The 15,563-nt window shown below is 43.3% G+C and overlaps 1 protein-coding gene across 3 annotated transcripts; it reads right to left on the reverse strand.

Moving 5' to 3' along the window:
* Nucleotides 1–165: 165 nt before the first annotated feature.
* On the reverse strand, nt 166–11,161 carry ddx4 (DEAD (Asp-Glu-Ala-Asp) box polypeptide 4). Of its 3 annotated transcripts, none has more exons than XM_005938720.3 (23): nt 11,053–11,161; nt 10,406–10,436; nt 10,266–10,317; nt 10,102–10,149; nt 9,968–10,021; nt 8,394–8,414; nt 8,252–8,317; nt 7,957–8,001; nt 7,847–7,876; nt 7,720–7,764; nt 7,354–7,389; nt 7,243–7,278; nt 7,115–7,156; nt 6,888–7,030; nt 3,589–3,741; nt 3,359–3,513; nt 3,139–3,268; nt 2,893–3,059; nt 2,648–2,793; nt 2,433–2,532; nt 822–1,092; nt 620–727; nt 166–546 (listed from the first exon to the last, which is right to left on the reverse strand). In XM_005938720.3, the coding sequence occupies exons 2-23, from the start codon at nt 10,424–10,426 to the stop codon at nt 460–462; spliced, it is 1,956 nt and encodes a 651-aa protein (XP_005938782.1). In that variant the 5' UTR covers nt 10,427–10,436; nt 11,053–11,161; the 3' UTR covers nt 166–459. The 3 variants fall into 3 exon arrangements, with proteins under 3 accessions (XP_005938782.1, XP_042082228.1, XP_005938783.1); XM_042226294.1 differs by lacking the exon at nt 11,053–11,161 and adding an exon at nt 10,915–10,972; XM_005938721.3 differs by lacking the exon at nt 11,053–11,161 and adding an exon at nt 10,627–10,754.
* Nucleotides 11,162–15,563: the final 4,402 nt, after the last annotated feature.

A 15,563-nucleotide genomic window follows, 5' to 3' on the forward strand; every position in this document is an offset into this window, starting at 1 on the left:
GGGACTGGAAGCAGACCACTGCGCACTGGGACTCAGCACCTGTCTGGAAATGGATTGAATGTGAATGAATGAATTTAATCGATTTCCAGGCAGCAGCTGGGTTTTCCAGGTGTGTTTGAATCATTCCTGAAGGACCTACTGAGCTGGCTGTAATAAATGAAAGTGTTGCTTTAAACATTTATTCAGATAAGAAACAGAACTACAATGAGATTGGCTTTGAGTAAGACACACGCTGTTTACACAAAAACTGTTTAACTCCAAAAAAGTAATAATACTAAAAAAAACAAAAAGAAAACCCCAAAACAAACAGACTTTACAACATATTGATGACAGTACTTTATCTGTACTAACATTTTAACTCTCTGGCCTGTGACAAACTATTCTTCCAACAAAACTAAAAATACCAACAAGCTCAACAATTTAGAAAATTGGGATCATTGCTGTGCGACTGCGCCGCTCTCACTCCCATTCTTCATCGTCAGCAGCCGTCTGTGCTGCCAGCTGGCTCGTTACACTGCTGTCCTGGAAAAGGCCTCCCTGTGGACCCTGAAGAAGGACCACAATGTGAAACACTACAACATCTCAGAGAATTCAGTGCAAAACAACTTGAACCAGTTACCTTCCTCAAGTCTGTGGAGGCAAAATGTTTCCTGGGTGGGTTAAAGCCAGAGGGGCCATGGCCGCTGAACGCAGCCGCCTCTAACCACGAGGGAACCTCCTGCTGGGCCTGCCAATCCCAAACATCTCGCTTAAAGCACTCAGGTCTCACCTTACGCACTTGTGGTGATGCACATTGTGTAGTTGTAGTGCAGCGTTCTCACCTTGGACAGGATTGTGACCAGTGATCGAGCCAACTCACTGTTAGCGTCTGGATCATAGAAGGACACTGCCCTCCCGGTGTTGCCACAGCGGCCGGTTCTACCGATACGATGGACATACTCGTCGATATTGTTTGGTAGGTCAAAGTTCACCACGAGCTGCACATCTGGAATATCGAGTCCACGGGCACCTACAGAGGTTGCCACCAGGACAGGACATTTGCCAGAGCGGAAGTCTCCAAGGGCCTGCTCTCGCTGCCACTGCTCACGGTCACTGGCAGCCAGCACAGCACATAGAATAGAATAGATGTACAGTGAGATCTAGAGCATCTCCAGACATGTGGGGGAAGAAAGGTGAGGTGCACAGTTTCTGCAGCACTATATACATATGAACAGTATTTAGAAAAAAGAAAAGTGTATGTATCTACTAGGGGTGCAACGATACACAAAATTCAGGGTTCGGTTCGATACTTTGGTGTCACGGTTCGATATTTTTTCAATACAAAAAAAAAGTTCATGCCTTTTTAATTTGTCATTTATTAAAATTATAAATATATATTTTAACTCAAAAGTACAGTTTTTAAATTTAATGTTGCTGAAACAAAGTAATAAAAAATAAATCTGATGGAGGAATCCCTCATCTTTGGAAAAGAGTTTATTACAGAGAAATGGCTCTTTCAAAATAAAAGCTCTACTATACGCTTCTTCTGGGCTATATTCTCAGCAGCATATTAAACATATCAGGTCCCCATAAGGAGAATCCTGTGCTAACGGCTGTCTAAATGACTCGGGTAAAGTTTGTAGCATGCTGCTTGTTGTTTTTGTCTGCTTCCACTTGTCTTTGCACGAGGATGATGTCGGCGTAAATGTGCAGTCATATTCGTTGTGTTCCCACTAGTGCTGTCAGCGTTAATCTGAAATGACGTTAACGCCACAACACGGCAAATCTCCTTTAACGAGCTACCGCAGATCACCCCGTGCGTGGGGCTGGACGGCCAACACGTTAACAAGCTAACTGCGCTAACACACTAGTTCCCACCCATGTAATTGAGCATTGCGTGGCACATCCAACATACTGTTTTACTTTAGTCCATGACGCGCTTACCTTCAGGGTCATACGTCACATGAAAACCAAAATAGTTCCAAAGGCCAGATCTGAATGAGGGTGGCGGAGGTTCAATTTGCCATGTTGCAAGGAGAGCTTAACTTCTGTCTTGCTAGCTTGTGCTGCGCTCAGTGAATCTGTGTTCGACTACTCCGCCTAGGCTGCACTGTCGAGCGCAGATCCACTGAGCGCTCCACACAGACAGCATCGTCAGAAGGAAAGTTGATAAAATAAATTAAAAATTTGTATTGTTCGATACATATGCGTACCGAACCGAAAGCACTGTATCGAACGGTTCAATATCGATACGAATATCGTTGCACCCCTAATATATACATATATACCCACAATTTATTTACAGTTTGGGTTATTGCACAAAGTATAGCACAGTGGTAGTTTACAGAGGCAAGTGTGGGGGTGGAACTGTGTTATCAGTGCATGTGTGAGTACGTCACACAAAGGACAACCATCTCCATGAAAGCCACAGTAAACAGACAAACACCACTTACCCGTGAATGCTGGTAGTTGGAAACTTCTCCTGACACAAGATTACGGCAATAAAATCAGCCTGTCTCTTGGTCTCTACAAACACCATGGTGCGCGCCGATCCTGCAGCACAAACCCACAACACACAGTTCGGTTACACTGAGCTATCGTTTGTTTTGACCTTTAGTTCTTCTCAACACTGGAAACCCAGAAGCTTGAAATCGTTGCCTTAAAATACCTGTTGATTTCAGGAGGTCTAAAAGCTGATCCCTCTTAGCGAACTTGGTGACCTGCACAAATGTCTGCTCCACATCACTGCAGGCTCCACCCACAATTCCCACGGCCAAGAACAAATAGTCAGTCTTTAGAAAGTCAGCTGCCAGCCTATATCACACACACACACACACACACACACACACACTGAGATGAGCTGGCAGGCATTCAGACCTGGTTGTATGTCAGGAGTACAAACTGGCAGCAGACCTCTGGATGTCCTCGGGGAAAGTAGCACTGAACATCAGAGTCTGACGGTTCTCTTTCGATGGCATCCCAGGAGAGCCCACCAGGCGGCGCATGTCAGGCTCAAAGCCCATATCCAACATGCGGTCAGCCTCATCCAGCACCAAGTAACGCACTTTGGTCAAGCCAACCTGGAACACACATTTATTAGCATCTGAAAGCGCTGCACAATTTTGTCATCCAATCGATGGTACCTTTAAACGGCCTTACCTTTCCTCTTCCAATCATGTCCAGCAGTCGTCCTGGTGTTCCACACAACACATTGCAGCCCCTGGAGAGGTCTCTTATTTGGTGTCCAGTGCTGACTCCACCATACACTACAACAGGTCGCACACATGTGCTGCAGAGTGGAGACAAACATCTTGAATTTACCTTCTATCTACATGTTGGTGGAGTTCACTTATTCTTTGGCTTTGACAAAGAAACACACCCATAGGCAAACTTCCTGGCCTCCAGGTAAATCTGGTTGATGAGCTCCCTAGTTGGCGCCACAATGATGGCTTCAGGCTCCTGCGTCTCACTGAAGCAACTGGCCGCCGCGCCATCTGCCATCAGCTGTTGAAGGATTGGTAGCAGGAAGGCAGCCTGGTGGAGGGAGACCACATTTAACCTCTGTCCACAAGCAGGTCTACACCCAGGTTCAACTCTCCCAAACCGTACCGTTTTACCAGAGCCAGTCTGGGCGCAGGCCATGAGATCCCTGCCAGCAGAAACGATGGGGATGCCGTGCTTCTGCACAGGGGTGGGCTTCACATAACCAGACTTGCTGACGTTTCTCTTTAGGGACTCGCACAGCGCTGCTTCATCAAATGTCTGAGAGAAAGCAGAAGAAATGTACACCAGCATGGAGGGCAAGTCAATATTGCTGTGACACCATGCTTTAAATTACTTCAGGTTTCACGCAGCTGTTTGAACTCAGCCTTAGAGCTGCTTCCAAACAGCTCCAACTATAACAGAGCCGGCTCCTTCAACCAGTGCGGGAAGTCACCAGAAATCTGACCAGAATGGTGTCCAGCTGCACGGTTATACTAGAAACTAGGGCTGTTCACTATAACCACATATATCAGATAACATAAAACCGTCTGTTTCATTTTACGCTAGGGCTGAACGATATATCGCATTTGCGATAATATCGCGACATGATCAAGTGCAATTTTCTAACCGCAAAGGCTGCGATTATACTCTGGACATGTCCAAATTCATGGGCTGCATCCTCCTGAGGCCGCATTTGTAGACCGATTACGTCACAGCGACGCGCCGAAGGCTGTCCAAATTACTACCATATCCCAGAATTCATAGCGCGGCCCAGCCAAACTCCAGTTTCCAGCAATGGCGGCCGCTACTAAGTTTTAAAATTACTCATACTAATCTTTCTGGGTCACAAAATAAACTTTTAACATATTTTCAGGCGAGAAAGTAGTTGTGTAAACATCAAATATCTGCTCGGTTTATCAAGATATCCCATATTTGCAAAAGTGCTTCGACGTTTTCAGAGGCGTCTGCTACCCACCAGCTCGACAGCTAGCCGGGAGCTCGAGGGTTACTGATGCGGCCGAGAACGGCACAACTCCCGGCACATCATTTTCAGATCACCGCGGAGTTTCGCTGCTCGGGTTAAACGTAATATATAAGTCACTTAGACAACCTAAAAATGTTATTGTTGGGCTTTTTTCAGTGTTTTGTTTGTTCGTGAGTAAATCGGTTTGGCTGAGATTAAAGTTATTAGATTAGATAAAATAAAACTTTATTAATCCCCCGGGTGGGTTCCTCCTTGGTTTTCACACAGCTGACTAAACGTCAAACAGAAAACTGATTAAACAGAAGTATGAGACAGTCGAGAATTTACACCAGTGTCTGGTTATATTTTAGATAGCAAGAAGCAGACGGCCGAGTTTATTAAACTCCACCGAGACAGCGGTGACGCTAATCAGAACTAGACCGTCCAATTTCACGCCTTTAAATTTTAAAGGCGTGTTTGTGTGTGTGTTTATACAATTGCTATTATGTTTGCACTTTATGTGTAATGTTACTGACTGCAGAGATCAGTAAGATGTGTGTATTTTTTATTTATTAGTTTTATTTATTTAATATTATTTTTTAATTGAATGACTGTCTAGTAGTTCACAGATGTCGAAAAACTGAGTGTGGTAAAGCCACTGATTTTTTTTATGTATATTTCTGCAATCTGCACATTGTACTGACTTTCATTTTAATGTTTACACCAGGGTTCCTTGTCAGCACTTTATGCTCAGATGTTTGTAAGCTAAAAATAAACTATTGTGTATGTTCAAATATACTGTTGTGATTGAAGAAGTTAAATAAAAATGTCAGTCATCAATTCATGCATCACCTCATGTCATCATAACAGAGGTCTGTCTTCCAGGAAAGAACAGTTTAAAATTAATGTAATATAGTATTGGCCATACTATATGATGTATTGCTTGTCTTTGTTTAATAATACAGAAGACAAAGACCTTAAAAAATAATCGCATATCGCATCGCAATCGCAATATTGGGGCAAAAAATCGCAATTAGATTATTTTCCATAATCGTTCAGCCCTATTTTACGCTGTCGTTTGTTTCGTGGTGTCGTAAAATAAACTGTGTACAGCAATATTTTTCATGGTTTTGATGTCACTGTAGTGGCTATATTAATTTCTTACAGTTCTCTCTTTCTCTTATATTTAATGTAACCACACTACAGACGAATAGCGCCTGTTTTTACGTGTTTTCGTTAGCAATGGTAAAACCATCGCGTGGCTCCACTGTCCGCTTGTTTGTTTTCCACATAAACCTTTCACAATAAAGCTCAAGATCCTTTTGAGACTTTTCAAAATAAACTGAATCACATCAAAGAGTATGCAGAGAGTTTACGGATGAGAAGCAAAAAAAGAGCCGTCAGGTGCTAAAAAATAGAGCTTAGACTCAAACTTTGAGAGAAAACGGCGCCGTTACAGCTTATGTCTAAAAATGTATCGTTTCATGCATCGGTTAAAACACTCCAGGTACATGACGCGCAGCTGGAAACACTAAACGCAAGTCGAGCTGCCCGAGATTCACAGAAAATGTTACATTTTGTGATTTACATCGTTGTCAGGACGATAAATGTCTTCTATCTGATATGAGATTTTTTGTCATATCGCACAGCCCTACTAGAAACTAACGCAAGTGTTGCAGTCTTGTGTATTAACTTGCTCCTGTGTGCCGTCCTACAAGTTAACAGCCATCTTACAGGCTGCAGAAAGTCTCGCCTTTCTGTCAGCTCATCATTTGCATCGTTAAATGGCTCACAGCTGTCCCTGAAATGCATACAAACATCAACTTCAAATAATAAAACTCAATTCTACAAGACAGTCTCACCACTTGGCAGCCATCTTGGTTTAACATTAAAAATAATACGTTATTTTTCTTGAGTAAATGCAGGCTCTAACATGCCACAGCAGGCAATTACATTCACACAAACATAACATCTTTGACAAGCTGCTTACTTTCAAAGCGGAGCCAAGGAGAAATAAGTGATACTGATAATGGAATCGCAATCACAACGTGTGCTGCTTTGGCTTTAAAAATAAGATCTTAACAGCTTTTTTCCAGTAGACTGAACTAGTTACACAAAATCTTTCACGAACAGCTGATCTGACCACTTGAAAAGAAATTACACGCCAGCTCCATTTCCTTATGGTATACAGCGATCCCTCGTTTATCGCGGTAGTTACATTCTAAAAATAACCTGCGATAGGTGAAATCCGAAGTACCCAACTTTATTTCTTTTACAATTATTATAGATGTTTTAATGCTGTAAAACCCCTCACTACACACTTTCCTCAGACAGGCATGAAAATGTTCACTTTGCATACATCAGTGTGTGACACTGATGTAACCAGTTTTGTACCAAGCCAGCAAAGAACTGCTGATAACAGATTTGTGTACCTACTGGATTGCCCCCTAACATTTCTTACCATTATAGCTGGTGGTGGGTTGGTTCCACTGACATCCACCAAGATCTCATCGTACTTGTCAAAGTTGACACCGGACTCATAATGGGAAAAAATGGACTCCTCATCTTCAGAGGGTGGTGGGGGAACGTAGGTAACCCTGGGTCCTGCATCATGGAAACAGAAATGCTGCACATAATGGAAGATAAAGCTGGCATGCTGCAGATCTCTGAACAGGAAGTTTAACTTACTATCACTGTCATCTGTCTTCTCTGTAGGTGTATCCTGGTTCCCTGTGTTACACACAGATGCCAGCCACATCAGTAAATCTTTCAAACCTATGTGCACTGAATCATTGAGGTCAATAATGAAAAACAACCTTGAGCAAAGACCTCTTCATCTTTCCCACGGTAGCCTGCAGCACAACACAAATTACACTTCTGACACCTCTGACAGATTTGCACATGATCAGAACTGCTCGTTTACTCACCTCCTCCAAAGCCGCCTCTGCCACCCTGTTCACCACCTTTAAAACACAAGTCAATTAACTGCTATTCTTACTCAAAATCCACACTGACTGCAATCAAATTTATCAGGAGGTCTGCAGAGTCACAACAGTCTACTAATCGACCCTCAGCTTTTCCAACCCAGGTGAAGCCCGACGTGCACCCACTGGAGTGCGAGTGTGTGAACATTTAGTTTACACAGTGCTTAGGCTATAGGAAAAACAATACATGTATGAATGCATGTGAATGTGTGATTAAGGCTTGTAGTAAAAAAGCACTAACAAGTACGAGTCAATGTGGCATTTGCATGCAGTGGAAAAAACCCACCACGAGTGGAATCAGACTCGTACCTTGCCTATAGCTTCCTCCTCTGCCCCCTCTTCTTCCTCTCGACACTGAAAAGCAGAAAATGCTCACACTGTAAACAAGCATTTCTTTCAGTCTACTTTTGTGTCTTAATGGGAATATTAACACTACCATTTGTATGGTCACCATTCTCTTCATTGGCTGTAAAAATAAGAACATCAAGTCAGACGCGTTCCAGCTCAAAGCCAAACAGACGTACACGTCAATATTCCAGTTATTACCGTCAAAATCACCGTGATCCGTTCTGCCGAATCCTCTGCCACGCCCTGATAACACACAACTTATATTACATCCATCAACAGCTCTATTCACTACAGCATAAATATGCATACTGGCACAGCATTACCACTGCTTTACTGACTGAACAAGCTTGTTAATCCTCTTTCACACTGCTAGTTGAGGGTTTTTCTTTCAGCATTTGTAATTTGAAGAGTTTTCATAATCTGTGAAACTGTATTACAAATGCCTAACATTCCACTGAGATGACCAACAGTATATATCCCCCCCCACACACACCCCCACCACGGCCTCCTCTTCGGCTGAAGCTACTCCTTTCTGCTGTATTATTCTGGCTGTCACCATCTGAAAGGAAGAAACAACCCTCAGGAAACACAATGAGGAAAACTACAACAGCTCATGTAATACTCTTCATGCTTACCGTTTGCACTGTCCTCAGCACCTTAAAAAAAAAAAAAAAAAAATCAGATAACTAAAATTAGATACCTTCGACAATCGTCTGAATGCACCTACTACAACGTGATAACCATTTCTCCCACCACCTGCATGCTCCTCCATTGGCACCTCTGTGATAAGTACTGTGTGTGACAGTATCAAGCAAACCTTGTGGTCTGAAAACTAGAGCCAAGTGCCATAACGCAACATTCTTTAAACAGCCAGCGGGGGGCAACTGCTCTAGCTGCAAACATTGTCCTTTTGAAATAAGAGCTGGGTCTGACTGAAAGCACACACTGATGGAGTAATGTCTTGAGCACAGTGCATAAATCTGACACAGAATGATCAAAATGAACAAGAACTTCTTCTTCCTCCTAGCGTTTTTCCCGCTCGGTTGCAGGGTCCGCTTTTCTGCAAAGTCGGCTCCACTTGGGTCGATCAAGGGCGTCGGTCAGATCGGCTTCGATCTTCTTCACGTCGTCCTTGATTCGGTCCATCCATCTCCGCTTTGGTCTGCCTCTAGGTCGACGTCCTTGGGGGCTGAGCCGCAGTGCTGTTCTCACCACTGAGTTCTCATCGCTCCGTACCACATGTCCGTACCACCGCAGCCTCGCTTCTTGCATCTTATCAGTGATTGGCGCGATTCCCATCCTCTTTCTAACGTCGGTGTTCATGATGTGGTCCCATCGTGTCAGGCCTAGGCACCATCGCAGCATCCGCATTTCCATCGTGTGAAGGGCTTGTTCGTGCTTTGCGAACAAGCCCTGAACAAGAACTGACACGTTTTATTCAGTAGTGAGCCAAATTGAGACATTAGGGCCATGAAGTCATCAGGAAAACCTCCAAAAGTTCATCAGGAAAAGTATTTTCTGAGCTCAGGACTGTCTGTGCAACAACAGCTTTAACCCCATGGAGGCTGATAAACAGGTTTAATGCACTATTACACTGCCTCCACTTTTCATCTTTTACACTGTATGGGCCGGTGTCCTGCAGGTCTTAGATGTGTCCATGATCCAGCACAGCTGATTTGAATGGATAAATTACATCCTGAACATGTCCTCCAGAAGCCTGCTAAGGAACTAATCATTTGATTCAGGTGTGTTGACCCAGGGTGAGATCTAAAACCTGCAGGGCACAGGCACTAGAGGCCTGAAATTGGACACCCCTGCTGTATGCAATCCCAAAAAGCATTCTTCCACATCAAATCTACTCTAATTTGTCATCCAGAAATGAGGATTATCCAGGACAATTTCACCACTAAAATGCCAAACAGTGTCAGTTTCAGTGTTTAGATGCAGCCCTTGCACGTCATATCCAGTTTCCCTTGCTCACATGGGTCTTCACCAGGCACCAAAAAAAAGAAACTTAATTGCTGCAGGTGAAACTCCAGAGGTTGGTGGATATTTTTTATTTAAAGCTATGATTGCTTGCCAAATGACGGGCGCACACACACACGCCTACTGGCTTTTCACCTCACAGCTCATACATAATGCTAATTTTCATACGTTTACTTGCTCAAAGGACAATTATACTACTTCTTAAACAGTGTTAAATGCGCACCTGAGAAGGATGAGTTTTTAAATCCTCCTCTTCCTCTGCCCCGTCCACCACGACCTGGAAGAACACATTTAAATCACTCCTCAATGTCACGCAAGACGCTTCCTGTAAGGGCTCCATCGTCTTTCTACACTCACCTCTTTGAAATTCACCACGATCAGAGCTCCAGAAATCCCCTTGTGTACCTAAAAACATGTTTTAAAATACAGAATAAAACCAAAATAAATCTTAACCTGCCTCCAATCTTTATTTTAACCCTTGGAAGAAAGAATTAAAGCAGACAATCTGAAGTGGAACATACCTGCATTTGAGGTGTGGCTGGTGAGTGCACAAGTACCAGAGGTAGCGGTTTCCTGTAAACATGGGCAATTTCAGTCGGACGCTGCCTGACTGGCTCAGCGAAGTGCGTACGCGTGGCCTTCGGATATTACACTAGCTTACCTGTTCTTCCCACTCGTCCATTCTTGCTCACCTGAGGAAAAAAGTACCACAAGAAATTTTGTAAATCACGTACGATAACGAAGACACCCCCCCCTTTTTTTTTTGTCGCTTTCATTCCGACATTAAAAGCTAAACTTTTCCTGAGAATCTAGCACGTGACGACTACCACGCGAGAAGTGATGTGCACTTAAAACAATATAATGGTTTTAACAAACACTTACAATGCGCAAGTGTCTTTAATCGAAACGTCGACTGTTGCAAAGCAAATGTGGCTCTAAATGCAAACTCTGAAGTACAGAAAATGACTTCGCGCTTCTTCTAGCTAATCAAGACACATCGAGCAGGCGGGAGCAGGGCGGCGGCTAACTTCCGCCCTCAATTTAGACGCAAACACGAAATAACGCTTTAAGTCAAGTGTTTGCACAGTTAAAATTAGTCATTTTTAAAGCGCTGTTTCGAGAATACACTCAAAACCAAAAAAAACTACGAGTGGACGTCAAAGGCGATACCTGTTAGCATTGGAAGCGCTAACTAAAAACAGCACGACGGGATTAATAAAACTGATAATAACTACATCTTGTTCTTCGAAAATTGGTTTCATAAGTGACAGTAATGTAGTAAAACTAGCCCAGGTAGAATAACCGTACTTTGAGTGTCTTCACAGATGAGATTCTTCCTCGAGGTGCAGCCTGCTCGTGCGCTCACAGAATGGGGCGCGCGCATGCACAGCGCACAACCCGCAAACTTGCAACTTCCGCCATTTTCCCGCCCAACTGGATTTTTAGGAAAATACAAGAAATAAATACGAAGAATTATAAACTTTCCCCCTGTAAATAGCTTCTAATAGAACATTTTTAAACATAGTTCTGTTGGCAAAATTGTAGAACTTGAAGGCTGTTGCACAACTACTGGAAAATGTCATTCTGCTTTCTTTCAGTTTTTAATATTCTTTTATAATAATAAAAGAATATTAAAAACTTTTTAAAAAGTTGTTGGTTCGAAAAGTTTAAAAATCTGTGTAAAAAGTAACCCTTTACTGTGGATGTGATATATAAAAGCTTTATTAAACTACCACTAAATCCTTTACTCTAAATTCAACCTATTGGCTATCATTTTCAGTGCAATAAAATAAATCTGATAGTGTTTACCGATTTTCTATCTCCAAATAATATCATTCACAATAAATTAGAAACCATTCACCTGCTCAATCTCGTTGCGCATAGAGTCTGCACTGCCATCTGCTGGAAAGCTATACAATTGCACGTTCACTGCTAAATGTGATTGTAACATTGCACACGCTCATACTTGTATTGATATAACTTTGACGAGGCAACAATAAAAAATAGAGCAAATAATAATTGCTGTGTATTCCTATTATTGTTCCCAAGCTCCCCAAGACAAATGCTGAGGACAGAACAGTGTAAAATCAGTGCCAGATCAAAAATGCAGATTATTAGGAATGAGATTTCCATATCAGTTGGGACCCAAGTTAACAACACTTATCAAACACTGACTCTCTGATGATTGTATTGGAGAGCAGCTCATTGTTCACTATTTTATGTGTGCTGAAGCAGCCAGCGGCTGAACTGCCAACCCTCCAACTAGCAGATGAGCTGGTCTACCTGAGCTACAGCCTGCTGACAAGACAAGGGGAAGGGGGGAAGGTGTGTTAGGAGGCAGTGAGGGTGACAAAAAAGCAGGAGTGTGGAGGTGAGAGGTGGGACCATGACTGATAAAGGGAGATGGCAGATGGTATGTAGAGAAGGAAGGCAGATATAGTGTGTTTGTGTGTGTACAGGAGACCAGGTGGAAAGGAAGCAAAGCCAGGAGCACTGGAGGTGGATTCAAACTATTCTACCATGATGGAGAAGGAAAAATAGAGTAGTGGACAGGAAGAGTATGGGAATAGTGTTGTGCAGGTGAAGAGAGGGTCAGACAGGGTTGAGTTTGAAGCTGCAAATCAAAGGAGTGATGTGCAATGTTGTCAGCGTGTATGTCCAATGGGCGGATGTTAGCTAGAAGAGAGCTAGATGAAGTGGAGGAGGGTCTCCCCAGGGTGGAGAGCATTGTGAGGGGGATGTAGGTGAAGGCTGCAGAGGCGATGGGGAGGTGTTTAGGAGGCATGGTGTTAAGGAGAGAAATGCAGAGCGTCAGATGGTGTAGATTTTCTGAAATGAATGGAAATGGCTGTGGTGGACATGAACTTTAAGAAGGGGGAGGCAGATAGGAGGACGTCAGAATTGAAGAAAGCGAACACAGGTGGACTCGTGCTGAAAATGCAACATGAAAGTGGTAGGAGACTGTAAGGTGGTGGCAGGGGAGGATGTAGGTAGGGAGCATCAGATGGTAGTCTGTAGGATGGCTTTGGACATCAAGAAGAGTAATCAAGTGAAGGCAGAGCCAAGGATTAAATGATGGGAGCTGAAGAAGGAGGAACGTCGCACAGAGTTCAAGAGGGAGTTGAGATGCTAGGGAAGAGTTACCAGCTGGGAAACTACAGCTGAATTAATGAGGAACCTGTCAGGAAGGTGTTTGGTGTGTCCTCTGGACTAAGGAAAGAGGACAAGGACACTTGTTGGTGAAATGACAGCGTAAAGGAAAGTATTTAAAGGAAGAGGTTGAAACAGTCAAGGAGAGATGGGAGTACAAAGACTGGCAAAAAGGAAAATGCTTCACTGAGGAGGGAGACTCAATTAGTTAGCTCCAGATGTCACATCAAATACATCAGAACTGCGTGACTATAAACAGATCTATAGACTAATGTACACTTATACTTGTCATCTGTGTGAGCTAGCTGAAGCAGTTTATGTAAGCCATCTTTTATATCCTATGCCTAACACTTCACATATATATTCTTTATATATGCTAAGATCTTTCAACTTAAACACCTTGATCCATGTACTTAAGCAATAAGATAAAATGATATAATCTATATTTATAATATAATATATCTTTTTTCCAAATTGTTTGACACAAGCAATAACAAAATGGGTTATCCATCCATTAATCCATTTTGTCCGCTCATCCAGGGCCGAGTTGCAGGAGCAACAGCCTAAGCCCAGACTTCCCTCTCCATAGGCATCACGTCTAGCTTGTTCCCAGGCCAGCCGAGAGATATAATCTCTCCAGTGTGTCGCGGGTCTCCCCCAGCGCCTCGTCCCAGTGGGACATGCCCTTAGAGATAGGATGAGGGGCTCAGAGTAGAGCAGCTACTCCGCCACATTGAAAGGAGCCAGCTGGGGTGGTTTGGGTATCTGACAAGGATGCCTCTCCCAGGAAATGCCCAGGAGGGCTTCCTGAAAGAGGCCAGCCACCCTTCCAAGAGAGCTCCTGTCCACTGCTATGATGTCATTCTTTTGGTCACCTTGAGCTTGTAAACATAAGTGAGGGCGGGGATGTCCTGACCAGTAAATGGAGAGCTTCGCGACTGGTACAGCATCCTCATCACTGCAGCCACAGTACCATCTGTCAATCTTCTGCTCGCCTCTCCCATCACTCATGAAAAAGACCCTGACATACTTAAACCCAGAGTGGGCACTCCACCCCTTTTCCAGCTGAGGACCATGGCCTCAGACTTGGAGGTGCTGACTGTCATTCCCACCACTTCACACTCGGCTGCAAACCACTCCAGTATGAGCTGGAGTCCACCATAGGATGAAGCCAACAAATCCACATCATCTGTGAAAAGCAGAGATGAGATTCTGGACCACCCAAGTAGAAGCCCTCGTGCATACAAATTATGAACACAATCGGTAATAAAGGGCAGCCCTGATGGAGTCCAACACCTACCAGGAACGAGGGTTAGGGTTATGTTCAATAAAGCCAAATAAACGCATTGTTCTATAAATAAGAAAGGAAAGGAGGACCATTAAACAGAAAAAACATACAATAATAAAATCAAATACAATAAAAGGTAAAAATTGCAATCACAATAACTAAATACAGAAAGAATCTAGACAACATACCAAGTGGCTGACGTTCAGTTAATAAACACTAAACAGACTCCAAATTTTGAACGACCAGAGCATCAAGACTCTTGTGAAACCTTTATGTGACTGTATGTGCACGACTATATTTTGAATGTTTGTGTTTTTGGTCAAGATTTAGAAAATGACCAGTGATCGTATCCAGAACTGTTAGAAGCGTAAATTTCCACTGCAGCTGACGCTCTTTATTATCCAACCCAGATGAAACAGTGATGGTTTGGTGTGGTATATGGGGTACAACGATAGTGGGTCCATTCTTCATCAATGGAAACCTCAAGGCCACTGGATATTTGAAATTGCTACATGATGATGTGTTTCCCTCTTTATGCACTGAAGCTGGCACGTTCCCTGAGTTTTTCCAGCAAGATGGTGCACCACCACATTATGGGTGCAGGTCCGAGCATTCCTAGATGAACAGTTTCCTGGAAAGTGGATTGGTCGTCGTGGGCCAGTTGAATGGCCCCCAAGGTCTCCCGATCTGACCCCCTTAGACTTTTATCTTTGGGGTCATCTGAAGGCAATTGTCTATGGTGTGAAGATACGAGATGTGCAGCACCTGAAACTACAGATACTGGATGCCTGTGCTGGCATTTCTCCTGCGGTGTTGCTATCAGTGTGTGAAGAGTGGGAGAAGAGGGTTGCATTGACAATCCAACACAATGGGCAGCACATTGAACACATTTTATAAGTGGTCAGAAACTTGTAAATAACTCATGAAAGAATAAAGTTACGTTGAAACCAAGCACACCATTGTTTTTCTTGTGACATTACCAATAAGTTTGATGTGTCACATGGCCCTCTTCCTATTGAAAAAAACAAAAGTTGTATCCAAGATGGCCGACTTCTAAATGGCCACCATGGTCACCGCCCATCTTGAGGAGTTTGCCCCTCACATATACTAATGTGCCACAAACAGGACTTTAATATCACCAACCATTCCCATGTTATTACGCTGTATCCATAGAAATGGCCCACCCTGTACTTTGAAGTCAGGTTGACCTGAAAATCCTTGTCTTTGTTACTTCCAGCACAGACAACTGTAATTATTAGAATGTCCCCATAGGTGTCTGAAAAGCCTCCAGCTGATTCAAAATACTGCAGAGAGAGTACACTGATGGGGACTGGGAAGAGTCATGTTTCTCTTATTAGCATTTCTTCTCTGGTTTCTTGTT

The sequence above is a fragment of the Haplochromis burtoni genome, unplaced genomic scaffold (assembly GCF_018398535.1).
Source record: "Haplochromis burtoni strain Fernald_Lab_line unplaced genomic scaffold, NCSU_Asbu1 Contig_205, whole genome shotgun sequence".
Lineage (NCBI taxonomy): Eukaryota > Metazoa > Chordata > Actinopteri > Cichliformes > Cichlidae > Haplochromis > Haplochromis burtoni.

Coding starts and splice junctions, on each gene's coding strand:
- ddx4 (XM_005938720.3), bottom strand. CDS start 10,426: ATGGACGAGTGGGAAGAACAG. Junction 7,390..7,719: donor AGGAGGAAGCTATAGGCAAG/GTACGAGTCTGA, acceptor TGTGTTTTAAAG/GTGGTGAACAGGGTGGCAGA. Junction 3,269..3,358: donor GCCAGGAAGTTTGCCTATGG/GTGTGTTTCTTT, acceptor TCCACTCTGCAG/CACATGTGTGCGACCTGTTG.